Below are 15,938 nucleotides of genomic sequence, written 5' to 3'. Positions count from 1 at the left end.
CATCTGAGTTCCAGCCATTTCATCTCAAGCAGAAATTAAACCAGGAATTGAAGTTCCAAGGATTATAAAAGCAGAAAGATAAAATAAATATATATGCAGAAGGCGTTAAGAACCTTGAAAAATAAAATATATTTGCCTGACGCTGAAAGTAGGCACTAGGCGAGCTTTCCTGGTAACCGTATACCAGAGTTGGACTACTGAAAAGGCCCTCTCTTCGGCTACCTCTTCTCGAACCTCAGGTGGATGGCTCCCAGAGAATAGCCTTTGAAGTGAGCTCCAAAGTATGGGCAGGCAAGAGGGCAAGTGGTATGCCCTGCTGCGACATCTAGCCAGACCAAGGTGGGTTTCCTCCTTCAGAATCAAATCCTGGGTTATGATTGCTTCTATTCTCTACAAAATGGCAACACCAATATGCAAGGGATGTATTAACTATTGAACAGATCAAAGAATAACACACTAAGAAACAAAAATAACACAAGAACACCCTAATACCACCCTCAGCCAAGATTATATGGTAGTCACCTCTTTTTTTAAGCACCTCTTTCATCCATGCACAAGTAATGCCACAACGCCAATTTTGAATCATGAAGTTAAAGGCTAATTTATTCTAGGTTTCTTCATTCAACTTCAAGCTTCATCCCAACAAAACCAGATTAAAGGAAATAATGCTGGCAATGACAGCACACTTGTTATATACCAGGTTCTAAGAATGTTGGACTCACCTAGTTGAATGAAGCCCACCAAACATGTAGTTTAACCTGTCAGCTTCTTGAGAACATTTTGTTTTCGCAGGCAACAAAACCGGGAAGCTTACAGAGCTCCTGGTGGTTGGCTTGGTGGGTTCTAAGTTGTGCAGCGTTTTATACATTTGCAAGTAAACCATAAAAAAATCATTTTATGCCATTTCATCAGTCCCTCTGCTGATAGACTTGCAATCTACAAATTCTTGTTATAGCAGTGGGGTGAAGAAAAAAGTTGATCTGGCTTTTTTGAGTTTTTCCTCAAAACAAGCCTAATGAGTTGAATTGAAACATTTTTTCTATTTATACCATTAAGTGTCACTAGCAGATCACTATTAATATCACTAGATCAAAACACCAAATGGCAATTGTGACCATATCAAGTTGCTAATACACCAGAGTTTTCTTACTATAAATTTATACAGGTGTGAATAGGACCATTTATCCAGGTTTACAATCAGCACTAACACAGTGCAACTAAAGGTCCATGCAAATTCTGAAGGTCTCTGTCATTTTTTCCCAACGTTGATAATTGTTTTTAAAGCTGGTCAAGAAAAAGTTCGTAGTATATAATTAAACGGATGTTTGCTTGTAGTTTTTCGTATCCAACACTTTCTTCCCACACATTGCGCAGATGCCTATTAACGAGAAGAACAGTGAGAATGAAACATTTTCTTTTAGTCCAAAATTTACAAAAACAACTGAAGAAGAGAAGAATTGATGGCAAATGTCTCACCCTTTTTGTAGGCACATCCCTGGCAGTAGTGGGAGCCTGGCTGATGAACTGAACTTTTGCAAATTCGGCATATTGCAAATTTGTTTTTACCATAAGGATCAAACCTAGGAAGAAAAAAAAAGTACCGTAACTGAATTGCCTATTCATAGAAAGTTTTCCTACATACTTTCATACAGTTGGGAGCAGATGAGGATGGGGGAAGGTAGACAAGAGAGAAGACAGAATTGGCTGATAACAAAATCCTCAAAAGAAACTTTCCAGTTACAAAGCTGTTCAGACGCAGTTCTTCACTTCAGCTTTATCAAATGTAGACTAGTTTGCACACCAACATCCTTAAAACTATGTAAGTATACTTGACATGTTTTCAAAAAAATTCTTACCACATCTCTTGCCCAGTAAACCTGCCCAGAGGATTTTTGCAAAATTGATACTGAAAAATGGTCTGAAAGTCAAATGCTACACAACTGAGATAAAAGTCAACTGCCAATGCTGCACTTCTGCCACACTCCCCCTTGAAGGACCATGAGGCAGAGATGAAGAGATTGAAAACTGGTTTTAAAAAGGACACAATGGGTCTTTCCCAATCTGTCTTTAATTTCCCCTGTGTCTCATGGCACCTTCACCATTCATCTATTTCACCTCTGCTCTGGTAGCTGTTCTAGCTACATCTCTGGTGCCCACAAAGAGGAAGCAATGACAGCCATAATAACTGCAAGCCAAGAAGGTGGCACAAAGTAAGGTGATGTGTGTAGAGGGAAGGGCGGGGGGAAGCTATAGCCCCTTTTGGACAGAAATGACTTGGCCATTGTACTCCATGCTCTGGTAATTTCAAGACTGAATTACTGCAATGTGCTCCATGTGGTGCTACCCTTGAAAATGACTTGGAAACTTCCATCTGGTATAAATTGCGGCAGCCAGATTAGTGGCTGAGAATGCTTATAAAACTCACAGAGTCCATCTTTTATCCTGGCCTTTGGACACCTGAGATGTGTCTTTTTCTGGACCCACTGTATTTCTGTGAACCTAATTTGCTTTAACTGTTTTCATTCTGAATTTTAATTTCTGCAAGGTGCCCTAGGAACTGCATGTGAAGAGTGGGTAATGATGATGATAATAATTTAATACTTCAGTTACCTTGCCTTCTTTGATGTCAATGCCTTGTTTTCATTTAGTTTTCTCCCACCACTTTCTAAAAAGAACAAATAAGTTTATTGCTTGATATACATAATTTGCAAAACTATTATAAATTAAGACCCGTGCTCACACATCCCTTATTTTCCAAGAATACAACCAAAAAAGGTGGGGATACAAGTGTGCAAGGTGCCCAGTTTTTCTATATAATGTACTATGGTCAAAGAAATATGCTGCATTTATACAGACGATTCAATCAGAACATTTCACAAATTTAGTTCTGATTAGTACTGATCAATTAAAGTTCTGAATCAAAGTTTCACTGATAAGATTTTTTTTAAACTCCCAGGTTACTGGTACCAAACCCAGAATTCCTGTTGAGGTTCTCCAGGCATACAAGGAGTTTTCCTACCCTTCTTTTGAGCCTGGAGATGGGCAGTGGGATCTCTGCCACTGGAGTTGATAAAATAAAATGAGTGAATGAGTAATACCCAATGAATGAGAAAATTGATGGAAGTTCTAAAAAGAACTTTAAAGCATCATCCAAATTCTGTGCTACTTTAAAAAAAACTTTCAAGTCATAAGTATGTGCCACTTTTCTCCATTTCCTACTGCCTATACAGTATAACTGCATTTCTCACCATCCCCTTCTCTCTCTTTCCTAAGCCTCACCACAAAACCAGTTGTCTCTCCCAAGCCCTACTGCTTATCTCAGTTTGTAAGCACACTCTTGCACTGCTCTTGGCATCCATATGTGCCATCTCTCCTGGTCCAAAGAGCCAAAAAAAGCAGTATATATTGGAAAAGAGTCTGCAGTGCTCACAGAGGTGTGGGGTGTATGAGTGCATGAGGGAGGCATTTTTTTCTGTTTGTTACCCTGCCTAAGGAAATTGCTACTTGCCTCAAAATAACAGATCTGTAGCAAATTGCATCTCTGGACTATAACATAAATGAGACAAACACTTGCATATAAGCATCTAAATAAGATTGCAAAAAAGAAAGCACCTTGAAGGCATCTACCCACATTTCCAGGTTTTCTTACCAATAAATGTTAGTAAAAATATCTACTGCAGTGATTAGATAGTATTTAGAAATACCTGTGGTGTTTCTTGCACCATCTTTCCATGTATCAGGTGTAATTACAGTACCAAGTTTTCTCTCACCTATGGAAAACAGAAATGCAAAGGCTGTGATATTCCAATCTATGTTTTGGAAGTCTTTTGAGAACACACCAGATATTTAATTAGGCCCACCTTCAAATCAGTTCAACTATTTGAACATGGGTAATACAGTGTACTTTATTCTATTAATCCACTACTATTACTATTCCCTTTGAAAAGTAGACATTCATAGCTGATAAACAAAACTCATGCAGGCCTACCAGGCTGAGTGGTCATCATCAACAAACATACAAAGGACCCTGCCAGATCCAACCAAAGACCAACTAGTTCAGCACTATATTTCCCATGGAAGTGGGATATGAAAGCAAGAGCCCTGTCTCAGTGCTGTGCCCCAGCAACTGGCATTCGGAGACATACCTCATTGTTAGTAGCCACTGATAGCTTTAACCTTGCATGTTAGATGTCAATGCACCCAGTTTGCCTAATAAATGAACAATTAACTATCAGAACACCAATAGCATGATACACCTCATCATGATTTCACAGTTAACTCCTACCCCACCCCACCCCCTACCAACAGGCAAACTTCTGGGTGGTAAGGCATGCTTTTACTGAATAGAAGTTGGAGGCACACCCCATTCTTTAGTCCCAAAATATTTTGCTTCAGTGTGTGAATGAGTTAAGAAACTACTTGCCCATCAGCAGCCAATCCACTTGTGGTTCTGCATGAGTTACTGATGCAGAGGGCCAAGCACAGACCCTTGCAGAGACATTATGGAGCCCTCCCACACGGAGAGGTAAGTGGAGGCTGCTTGGAACAAGTTAAGTCTGGAAAAGTGATGCATACAGAGATGCAACAGCCACTCCCCTTCCAGGGGCTACTTGAAGATGTATGTAATCTGAAGGTAGAAGGGGAGCTCCCAGGTCAGGGAACCCATGCTGTCAGGAGCCAGAGGGAAACCCCAATTCTCTATACTATGTGACATTTCTGATTAATATTTTAAAAGTGTAAAAGTGCCTAAGGTGCCTTGGCAGAAAAGCAACATATAAATCCAACACCCAAATGAATGAATAAATATAGACAGGCTACTCCGCTGCAACTCTATATATAGAAAATTCCATGTTCCAACACCATCTGAGACAAAGGCACACCAGGGTTCACAGTACTGGAATATGGGACTATTCAATGAAACTAATTGGTAGGAGTTTCAGAACAGGGAAGAAAAGTACTTATTCTCAAAGGGTATAGATAAAACTATGGAATTCACTTCCACACAAAAAGTAGTGATAGCCACCAACTTGGGATGCCTTTTAAAAGCGACTAGGCAAATGCGTGGATGATAATAAGGCTATTGGTCACAATGGCAATAAACTCCAGGAACAAAGGAAGCAGGCCTCTGAACAACAACACACCTACAGTGGTGCCTCGCAAGACGAAATTAATTCGTTCCGCAAGACTCTTCGTCTTGCGGAAATTTCGTCTTGCGAGGCACCTTTTCCCATAGGAACGCATTAAAATTTAATTAATGTGTTCCTATGGGGAAAAAAGTCCGGGGGGCCCTCCCGACCGGCACCGGAGCCAAGCCAAGCCGCGTTTTAAGACTGCAGTGAGCGAACAGCAGCGCTGCTGTTCGCTCGCTTCAGTCTTAAAACACGGCGCCGCGGCTCCGGGAGGGAGGGAGGGGGCCGTGGGATCATGCCCGACATCGGGCATGATCCCACGGCCCCCTCCCGACCGGCAGCGGAGCTCCGCGGTGCTGTGTTTTAAGACTGCAGCGATCGCTGCAGTCTTAAGACGCAGCTCCGCGGCTCCGGGAGGGAGGGAGGGGGCCGTGGGATGATGCCCGACATCGGGCATCATCCCACGGCCCCCTCCCGACCGGCAGCGGAGCTCCGCGGTGCTGTGTTTTAAGACTGCAGCGATCGCTGCAGTCTTAAAACGCAGCTCCGCGGCTCCGGGAGGGAGGGAGGGGGCCGTGGGATGATGCCCGACATCGGGCACGATCCCACGGCCCCCTCCCGACCGGCACCGGAGCTCCGCGGTGCTGTGTTTTAAGACTGCAACGATCGTTGCAGTCTTAAAACGCAGCGGCGGGGCTCCGGGAAGGAGGGAGAGGGCCGTGGGATCATGCCCGACATCGGGCACGATCCCACGGCCCCCTCCCGACCGGCAGCGGAGCTTACCTTTTCGCTGCGGTCGGGAGGGATGTTGTCCGCGTCTGCCATTTTGGATCGACTGCGCATGCACAGTCGATCCAAAATGGCGGACGCGGACATCACCCCTCCCGACCAGAGCGAAAAGGTAAGCCAGCTTACAGTGGTACCTCGCCAGACGAATTCGTCTTGCGAAAAACAGGCATAGACGAATTCGTCTTGCGAGTCAACTAAAAACTCGCAAAACCCTTTCGTTTTGCGAGTTTTTCGTCTAGCGAGGCATTCGTCTTGCGGGGTACCACTGTACTGTATTCATTTGAGCATACACTACGTAACCCAACATTAAAAACCTGCTGCTTGTGGGCAGCAGGTTGGCCCCTGTAAGGAAATGGGATACTGGAGCAGGCAGGCCTTAGGGCAGTGGTGTTCAAACTTTTTTCAAAGAGGGCCAGATTTGATGAAGTGAAGGGCCGTGAGGGCCGACCAAAGGGCCAACCAAAAGTTGTTGAGCTTCTTTTAGGATTGAAGTTGTGGAGCTTTTTTTAGGGCTGAAGTTGTCAAGGTTTTTTTTAAGGATTTTACCCCAGGAAATAAACTGCCACAGGGGCCGGATTAAACCAACCAGCGGGCCGGATTTGGTACCCGAAACGGATTTTGGACACGCCTGCCTTAGGGCCTGATCCAGCAGGGCTCTAACTTATGTTTGGAAGGGAGGCAAAGCCAGAACAGTGACTCATACAGAGACGCCTCCCCCTCCTCTAGGGCGATGCCTTGAGGAGGGGCACACAAGACTCCAGAAATGTCTCCTTATACCATCTCTCTGAGAAGCGTCGCTCTATGGGTCTCTCGCGCGGAGGCTCCGCCGTTCAAAACAACGTTTAAAACGTCGCCCCCGTGACGTCACATTCTCCGTTAACCGCCGCCCAACCGTTCCTTTAGCCCCCTCCCCGAACAAACTCACACTTCTCGCACACCATGGCGAACCACCCGCGACGAAGCCTGCGGAACAGAAGCGCCGTCCCCGTCAGCTGCCACCAAAACAAACCGAGTCGGGTCCTTTCAACTTCCGGCAGCCGCCTCAGCGTCGCCACTTCCTCTTCCGGGTTCAACAGCCGCTCTCCCATTCGCACGCCTATTGGTCGAGATAGATGAAGGGAGCGGGCCGCTTGTTGTGACGTCACAGAGAACACGACGGGAGGCGCTTGGATGGAGGAGGCTGGAGCCCGTTTCCTGGTGACGGAGGGCCGTCTTTACGAAGCCCCGCCCATTGGCTCCTGGGGGGGACGGACAGGTAAGGTGGAGGCAGGTGACGACCCCCCACTCCCACCCCGGCTCCTCTCCTCCTAAACCCAGTTCCCTGTCTCCGGCGGACGGTGGACGGCGACGAGCCCCCTTAGCCTATTCTACGTAGTGAGAGTTCCCTCCCTAGAGAACAGACGTGGGCGAGCTCAAGGCTTGCAGGACCGGCTTTGCTTCCCTTCCTGCTAGAATCCCAAGGGCTGCCAATGGGAAACACGGGATTTGGGAGCCGTGTCATGGGATGAAGCTGCGTGCACAGGTCCAGGTATGTCATGCACCCTGAGCCGCCACAGGTGCAGGATTCCGATTCTAAAAACCAGCCAGAGATGCAAAGCCAGCCAAGTAGGAGAGTCGTGTTTTGTTTTCTACGGAGAAATTTTCTACTGACATCAAAATTCAATATGTAAGACTTGCTGATCTAACTGCAAATCACCCAGGGATCCGCCAGTAGGTTGCCATTAAGGTCGGCCCAAGCTTGCCCAAGAACACACCCAGTTACTTCCCTTTGGTTGTATGTGCAGTGAAGGGTGGAGTGAAGGAAGGAACTGCCAGGAAGGCTTGCGTCTCCTTGTTTGTTCCTCTGCCTTGTTGGAAAACCCTTGATAAGTTTCCACAAGGAACCCCTGGTAGTGCTGGTGAGTCTTTGTAAGGGGAGTATTATGATTATGATCTATTGAAATTATATACCCCCCCTATGCCCAGAGGTCTCAGGTGGTTCACAGAACAAATTGAAAATATAAAGCCACAACATATATAATCAAAATAACAACAACCCCCCTCCCCATTGACACACTCAAAACACTCAATGCAAAGCCAGGGCATAATAATGCTTAACATGTGCATACACATAGCCTGCACCAGTGACTTGCATCCTCCTAAGAGCAAGCTACTCTATTGTGACTCTGGCATCTGAAGTGGTTGTCTGCTCCAATCCTGCCCAAGGCAAAGGCACGTTGGAACTAACCCACCCCAAAGCATAGAGTTTGCCGATCAGAAGGTCAGTGGTTCGAATCCCCGCGACGGGGTGAGCTCCTGTTGCTCGGTCCCTGCTCCTGCCAACCTAGCAGTTCGAAAGCACATCAAAGTGCAAGTAGATAAATAGGTACCACTCCAGCAGGAAGTTAAACAGTGTTTCCGTGCGCTGCTCTGGTTCCCCATGCTGGCCACACGACCCAGAAGCTGTACGCTGGCTCCCTTGGCAGTAAAGCAAGATGAGCGCTGCAACCCCAGAGTTGTCTGTGACTGGACCTAATGATCAGGGGTCCCTTTACCTTTAGCTTTTAAGCATAGGGTGGTCAGAGATGGGTTGTGTCACTGTTCTGGCAGCTACTCTATAACAGGTGGATGCTTAGGGTCTGAGAAGCAGTAGTGACCAATCATTTTGAACCAGTGTTATCTTTTTCATGTGAATCAGCTTAACTGGGACCACAGAGCCAACTTTCCTTTGTGGAGCCCGTAGCCCTCTGTGATTATTATTCCTTATCCTGCATGTAGTTTCTTTTATTCTACCTAGCCCTTCCTTCATCTTGTATGGTTCTGATCTACTGTTGCTGCTACTGTTGCTATCTCCAGGACTCTTGTGTGAACCTAAATCTGAGCTAGAGGTACCTGTAGAAATGCCTGCAGATTTAGGGACAACCTTGATGAGATGCAACATTTTCAATGCCATATTTTATTGCAAAAAGAGAATTTCCGTTTGTTTGTACAAGAATATAACTACCTTAATTTGCTTCTCAACAGGTGGAAATTGAAGACAGGACTAAAGGCACCATGAAAGAAACTGAAATAAAAAGACTGCTGTCTGCCAATGTTATCTGTATATTCTCCATTATTGTAGCAACTGTCATTCCTTCTCTGTTTCTGGAAAACTACTCAGTCTTGGGAACACACCTGACTTGGTTATCCATCTGTTCAGCAAGTGTTGGCACTGTAAATATAGTCTTGTATTTCATTCTTAAACCAAATCCATCTAATAGAAGAACTTCACTTGCCCATAAGGTAAGTTTTAATCTTGGTAAAACATATTGTTTGGAATGTCGGATAATACTAACACTTAGTATCTTTCACGTCTTTTAAATATGCATCTCATACACTTTTTTGTTGCAGTCTTTCAGACAGTCCTGTAAGGTATGCCAGATGGGAGAGTAGAGCTTTACTTCCAGCTACCTGATAGGTTCATGGCTGAGATCAGATTTTGAACTGAGTAGTTCTGGGGAATCTTTTTGGCTTTGCAGGCCTAAGCTCATGGGCCAAATTTTACAGATGGACAGACATCAGGTGATTGGGCACTTTGAAGTCCCTAAGTTAGGACTTTGACAAGATTAGGACAACACAAGGCTCTTTGCTTCGTGGTCCTAATCTCAGGTCTAGGACTGCAGTGATAATATTTGAGATTTTTTACTTTATAATGTCCCATGTTGAGTTCTTTGACTTTTCACTTGTCAAAAAGGTTATACAGTGGTACCTTGGGTTACATACGCTTCAGGTTACAAACTCCGCTAACCCAGAAATAACGCTTCAGGTTAAGAACTTTGCTTCAGGATAAGAACAGAAATTGTGCTCTGGCAGCACAGTGGCAGCAGGAGGTCCCATTAGCTAAAGTAGTGCTTCAGGTTAAGAACAGTTTCAGGTTAAGAACGGACCTCTGGAACGAATTAAGTACTTAACCAGAGGTACAACTGTAGATCTAAGGCAGGCATAGGCAAACTCAGCCCTCCAGATGTTTTGGGACTACAACTCCCACCATCCATAGCTAACAGGACCAGTGGTCAGGGATGATGGGAATTGTAGTCCCAAAACATCTGGAGGGCCGACTTTGCCTATGTCTGATCTAAGGCTAGGACCAATCCCTGTTTGAGCTCAATAATTTCCATTCGCTCCTGTGTGGTTTTTGCTGATGTGTGTTCCATTTGACTTCACTGGCACATGCCTGTTTGCAAAATGAACAAAAGTATTTGCTGTGCATCTTCATAGAATTCATAAAATCATACAGTTGGAATGGACCCTAAAGGGTCATCTAGTCCAATTCCCTGCAATGCAGGAATCTTAACTAAAGCATCCATGACAGATGGTCATCCAACCTCTGCTTAAAAAACCTCCAAGGAAAGAGAATCCACAACCTCCCGAAGGAGATCGTTCTACTGTTGAACAGCTCTTACTGTTAGAAAGTTCTTCCTGATGTTGAATTGGGATCTCCTTTCATGTAGCTTGAATCCATTGGTTTGTGTCCTACCTTCCAGAGCAGGAGAACACAAGCTTGCTCCATCTTTTGTGTGGCAGCCCTTTAGATATCTGAAGGTGACTCTCATGTCTTCTCTCAGTCTCCTCTTTTCCAGGCAAAACATGCCCAACTCCCTCAACTGTTCCTCATAAGGCTTGGTTTCCAGACCCTTGATAATCTTGGGCGCTCTCCTCTGAACATGTTTCAGCTTGTCAGTATCATTCTTAAATTGTGATGCCCAGAAAAGGTTCTGTTTAACTAAGTTCTATTCAGGGAAGACCCACTGAAATTAATGGACATGACTAGCAGGATCTGTTGGGAATTATTGAACCTAAGTTAGCCACATCCATTAATTTCAGTGGATTTAACCTGAGCAGAACTTGGCTGAATGCAGCCCGATGTCAATAATACTACAAGGCTTTTTGTCCTAACTATTATAATCAGGCTTAAGCACATGCAGCTGAAACAGCTGGGCATTGTTTACCCCTACTTCTCCCTCCTCTGTTGTTGTGCCCTATGTCAAATTTTAGATTATAAGCTTCTTGAGGCAGGGACCTGTCCTCTTCTGCTTGTATAAAGTATCATGTGTGCCATTGGCACTATATAAATAAAGTTTTTCTTTTCTTTCTTTCAAAGGTGGCAAGGTTTCTAAGATGCTGTGTATACTTCTTCATGTCTTGTATCCTATTTCATGGAATAATTGTTCTTTATGGAGCACCGCTGATAGAGTAAGTTGCTTTATATAAAACACACACATCATAAATCACGAAGCCAAGTGCCCTGTACTGTATTGAGTCATTTGGTCTCCCCAAGTTTGCATGCTTCATAGTAGACCCAGGCATTTGCTTGGAGTATCGTGTACAGGTCTGGTCACCTCTCCTTAAAAAGGATATTGGAGAGTTGCATGTTAAGATTAGTATTTAGGAAGTGAACTAGAAGACATATTAGGCTACACTTTTGGAAAACAGATAAGATTAAATAAAGATAGAAGATTGATAAGGAAATTGGATTTAGAATAAGATTAGAATAGATTGATGATTATATAATGTTAAGAATTTACTAATGATGTTATACAATGAAAGCAGAAGGAGGGGACCGGAAGAAGTCAACTAATAATGTTAAGGAAGAGAATGATTATAGTGTTATAGTTGTGTTTGTTGTTGTTTTTCTTTTGTATTTTTGTAATCTTTGTTATTTTGTTATTGTTTTGTTGTGATATATTGTTGAAAATTTAATAAAATCTGTTAAAAAGAAAAAGGAATTTGGAGAGTTGGGAAGGTTCAGAAAAAGGCCAACAAAATGATCGAGGGGATGGAGCAACTCCCCTAGGTGGAAAGGCCACAGAGTTTGGGACTTCATAGTTTTGGAAATAGGGGAGTAAGAGGCGACATTATAGAGGTGTTCAAAATTATAGCCTGGTGTGGAGAAAGTGGATAAGAGGAAATGTCCCCCCCCCCATTAACACTAAATCTTGTGGACACCCAGTGAAACGGAATGTTGGAAAATTCAGGACAAACGAGTGGAAGTACTTCAGACAGCACATCATTAGACTATGGAATTTGGCCACCAGCTTGGAAGGCTTTAAAAAAAGGATTAGACAAATGCATGGAGGACAATGCCACCAGTGGCAACTAACCATAATGGCTATGTTCCATCTCCACTGGCAGAGGTAATATGCTTCTGAATACCAGTTGCTGGAAACTGGAGGAGAGCAGAATACTCTAGTGCTGAGATCTTCTCATTGACCACTGTGGGAACAGGATGCTGGACTAGGTGGATCCTTGGCCTGATCCAGCACTGCTGTTCTTATGAGTGGGTGAAGATGCCTCTTGCTTGTATAGATGAATGTGTGTGTGTGTGTTTGTATATAGTCTCCTGTGTAAAGGTAAGAGAAACATGTTACTCTGTCTGCTTTTGGCTTTGGACCCACTCACTACTCACATATGGTCCCTGGAAGGTGGTCCATGATGGAGTGTGGTCCTTTGTCTATTACAGAACTTAGGGAAATTGAAATCCACATTGAAGTATCCTTTCTGTTGAGTTTGCCAAGGCAGACCTTGCAAGAGAGCTTCACTGATCCATATGCTGTTGCCTCCCTTTTTTCCAGGTCAGTGCTGGAGACCTTCCTATTTGCAGTTCTTCTGTCCACATTTACTACATTGCACTGCTTGTGTTTGCTTGGGCCAAACATTCACATGTGGCTCAGGGTGTTCAGTAAAAACGGGTAAGCTGCATGCCGTATCCTAATTTTACTATTCCCCCCCCCAAATAGATTTTATTAAAGCTTAAAAGAAGATATACAAAGATTAATATCAAATACAACATATCTTTTGTAACACAAAAAGATAAAGAAAGCCAATCTTAAGTAAAAACAAAGAAAGAGAATTGGGGGGGGGGGGATAAGGCTTCTGATTCTTTGACTGTCAACCACATAAAAAAGCATTCAAAACATTCACTCCAAGGTAACCCCCAACTATTCTACTTTCTATAAAACAGTATTTTCTTCAGTCCTCAAACCCAGATATCACAAGTTCACTTTCTTTTTCGTGCAAAAATTCCATAATGGGTTTCCAGTCGTTAATAAATATCAACAATGATTTTTCTCTAATTAAACATGTCAACTTCTCCATGTCAGCCAAGTCCAGTAATTTCAGCAACCATAGTAAGTCATGATAAATCTTTCCATCCTTGTGCATATAAACGTCTCGCCGCTGTAATCATTTAATGAAATAATCTTCCATAATCCTTTTCTAATTGTATATCCATTGGTCCTAAAAGGAAAAGTTCTGGCTTCAGTTGAAATCTTTTTAAATCTTCTGTATGATTTGTATCCAATATTTCTTAGCTTTTTTATATGTCCACCAAGCGTGGTAAAATCTCCCTTCATATTTTTCACACTTCTAGCAAACATTTGGAATGCCTTTATATGTTCTGAATAATTTCGCAGGAGTTAAATACCAATGAGCAGTTTCCTAATTTTGCATTGCCACGAGTGTATTTCTCTTACGTTTAGGAAACACTACTAAATCCAATTAACTACTAAGATTAAAACAAGCTGAGTGTAGCTAACATTTCTTAAACACCCAATCATTATCCTCAAAGTAGTCTCGTATGATTATAACCTTCTGAAGAAAGGACTACATGTGAACAGGTAGAAAAGGCACAGCAGATTATTCACCAAGGGTGGTCGGTTTAGTAAAAACAGTGTCTAAATTTATTAAAACGTCCATTGTTGGATTTTTTTGTTGTTTGGAAAACTGGAGAAATGTGGTACATGTTAGTTTGAAAACTCATTTTGAGCAGGGATGGGCAGCTTGAAACATTTAAATAGAAATTCAAGGATTGGAATCAAACCAAAAAGTGTGATCAAGCTTGTTTTTTTCACAGTTTGCCTTGTTTCCTATACGTTCTTCAGTGTGTGTATTGACGTGGATAAAAGGAGTACTTGCGTCCCTGAAGGCCGAAACAATGAAAGGGCTGTAATTCTTGCTAAAATTATCGCATCGTTTTGGAAAGCTAGACTTACTATTGAGCTGAATCAGGCAGAACGTCGCAGTCTTGTGATTAGTGATATTTCTGATAGGAACCTGCCACATACCAAGCTAGACCAGGGATTCATCTAGCTCAGTACTGCCTTCACTGGCCGGCAGCAGCTCTCTGGGGTTTCAGACAAGGGTTCCTCCCAGCCCTGCCTTGAGATGCCAGGGATTGAACCTGGGACCATCCGCATACAAATCGGATACTCTACCACTGAGCTACAGCCTTTCATCCTTAGATGTGATCCACTGAGTCTGCTTCGTTTTGTACCTGTGCTTATTCTGTTGTTAATAGGGAGATGCACACATAGACATACCCTGTATAACTTTAGCATAGGATTTCAACCTCTCTTTCTTATTTTTAAAGTGGCAAAGAGCAATAAGAAAGCAGTTCTCACCCCTACCCCCCTAATGCCTTGACACTTTTGGTGAATGTTTAGCTTTATTTTCTGGATGCTGTGTGCTCTTTAAGAAAGGTTGGGGGGGGAGCAAATTGATTCAGTCTGAAAGGTCTGTGGGGTCTGGTTATTGCCTGAATGGGCAGCTTGCTTGGGAACCACATCTGGGGTTCAAGATGGAAGTAAGGCAGGCTGCAAATACAAGGAAATAACAGGTTATTATTTTGCTGAAGGATTCCATCTATTACATTTGAATAGGGTTTCAATATTGGCATGGAGAAAGAGACTGGAAGAAATGTTTTTTTAGGAAAGATTGCAGACAGCTTTGGTCGCATGATTGATCAGGTGGAAAGGGACTGAACACGAGCGTGCCGGGTTTTGTTGTTGATGTTCTTCTTGTTGTTTTAAATTACACCCTGCTTAAATTGGCACCATCAGACTTTCCAGTAGCTTAGGACAAAAAATACAATAAAAACCTGTCCCCAGACAATTTGAAATCCTATCTTGCAAACCTCTTTTATCCCTCCTCCCTGAGTTCTGAAGGCCTTTGCAAAACAGGGAAGTTTTCATGCTTAGGTGTGTGTGTGTGTGGTGGTGGTGGGGTATGCTGCCAGTGGGCCGGGTCCTTATGTCCCACACTGTGCGTGAGTCATGTTTGACAGGTGAGCGGAGCCACCCACTTGCCAATTGCCTGATATCACAATGACATCAGGTGGCCGGCTTTCATTCCCACACTTCGAAATCAAACTCTGCGGGCAAAGGCACAACCCACAGGGTGCTGACAATCAATTCATTATTAGGCCTTGCCAAGCCCTTTAAATAGCCCTTAAAGCTATGGTTTTCCCAGTAGTAATGTATGGAAGTGGGAGCTGGACCATAAAGAAGACTGATCGCCGAAGAATTGATGCTTTTGAATTATGGTGCTGGAGGAGACTCTTGAGAGTCCCATGGACTGCAAAAAGATCAAACTTATCCATCCGTAAAGAAATCAGCCCTGAGTGCTCACTGGAAGGGCAGATCCTGAAGTTGAGGCTCCAGTACTTTAGCCACCTCATGAGAAGAGAAGACTCCCTGGAAAAGACCCTGATGTTGGGAAAGATGGAGGGCACAAGGAGAAGGGGACGACAGAGGATGAGGTGGTTGGACAGTGTTCTCGAAGTGACTGGTATGAGTTTGGCCAAAATGCGGGAGGCAGTGGAGGATAGGGGTGCCTGGCGTGCTCTGGTCCATGGGGTCACGAAGAGTCGGACACGACTGAACGACTGAACAACAACAACAACAAAGCCCTGGAGTGTAGCACTCTGCAAAATCTGACAATCAGCTGGCTGCCGGGGTCTCTAAAAAGCCAGGCAGACAGTGCTTTGCAGGCACCACTGTTCACCTGATTGGCGGCTCCTGTCAGCCCCCTTTCAGCTCAGCCGTGTCTTCATCTGCCCTACACCTAATACCACATATGACATCACATGCAGAGAAAGTGGGCATAGCTTGCCCTCCCAGGTCAAAAGGGGAGGCCCACAGGCCTGTTGCCCCTCTCTGCTCTAGGGCGTCAGGAAAAAAATCCAGTTCACGCTGAAAATTTGCCCTAAGCAATTTCCCCCATTCT

General features: G+C 43.9%; 2 protein-coding genes across 3 annotated transcripts in view; one reads left to right on the top strand and one right to left on the bottom strand.

The window, feature by feature from the left end:
- Window positions 1-377: 377 nt before the first annotated feature.
- On the bottom strand, window positions 378-6,988 carry CRIPT (CXXC repeat containing interactor of PDZ3 domain). The gene is made up of 5 exons (XM_033144914.1): window positions 6,844-6,988; window positions 3,705-3,770; window positions 2,611-2,665; window positions 1,477-1,580; window positions 378-1,378 (listed from the first exon to the last, which is right to left on the bottom strand). Exons 1-5 carry the CDS (start codon window positions 6,857-6,859, stop codon window positions 1,314-1,316), a joined length of 306 nt encoding a protein of 101 aa, XP_033000805.1. The 5' UTR covers window positions 6,860-6,988; the 3' UTR covers window positions 378-1,313.
- An 86-nt stretch (window positions 6,989-7,074) lies between these two features.
- The window catches only part of PIGF (phosphatidylinositol glycan anchor biosynthesis class F), a 44,338-nt gene continuing 35,474 nt past the window's right edge, over window positions 7,075-15,938 (top strand). Inside the window, exons 1-4 of one of the 2 annotated variants that reach the window (XM_033144911.1) lie at window positions 7,075-7,173; window positions 8,922-9,179; window positions 11,038-11,129; window positions 12,509-12,625. In XM_033144911.1, coding sequence (XP_033000802.1) covers window positions 8,952-9,179; window positions 11,038-11,129; window positions 12,509-12,625 — 437 coding nt within the window. In that variant the 5' untranslated portion in view covers window positions 7,075-7,173; window positions 8,922-8,951. Of the gene's footprint in view, window positions 7,174-7,285; window positions 7,447-8,921; window positions 9,180-11,037; window positions 11,130-12,508; window positions 12,626-15,938 lie in introns of those variants that run through there. The other variant, XM_033144910.1, reaches the window with a different exon arrangement.

This window comes from Lacerta agilis, chromosome 3 (assembly GCF_009819535.1).
Source record: "Lacerta agilis isolate rLacAgi1 chromosome 3, rLacAgi1.pri, whole genome shotgun sequence".
In the NCBI taxonomy this organism is placed as follows: Eukaryota; Metazoa; Chordata; class Lepidosauria; order Squamata; family Lacertidae; genus Lacerta; species Lacerta agilis.
Note: the sequence above shows the minus strand (reverse complement) of the source record. Positions and strands in the feature narration are given on the sequence as shown.

Bases quoted from the DNA above. Each gene is read 5' to 3' on its own strand.
- CRIPT (XM_033144914.1), bottom strand. The intron at 2,666-3,704 runs GTATTTCTAAAT...TGTTCTTTTTAG, and splicing joins TGGTGCAAGAAACACCACAG to AAAGTGGTGGGAGAAAACTA. The intron at 1,379-1,476 runs GTGAGACATTTG...TCTCGTTAATAG, and splicing joins GGGATGTGCCTACAAAAAGG to GCATCTGCGCAATGTGTGGG.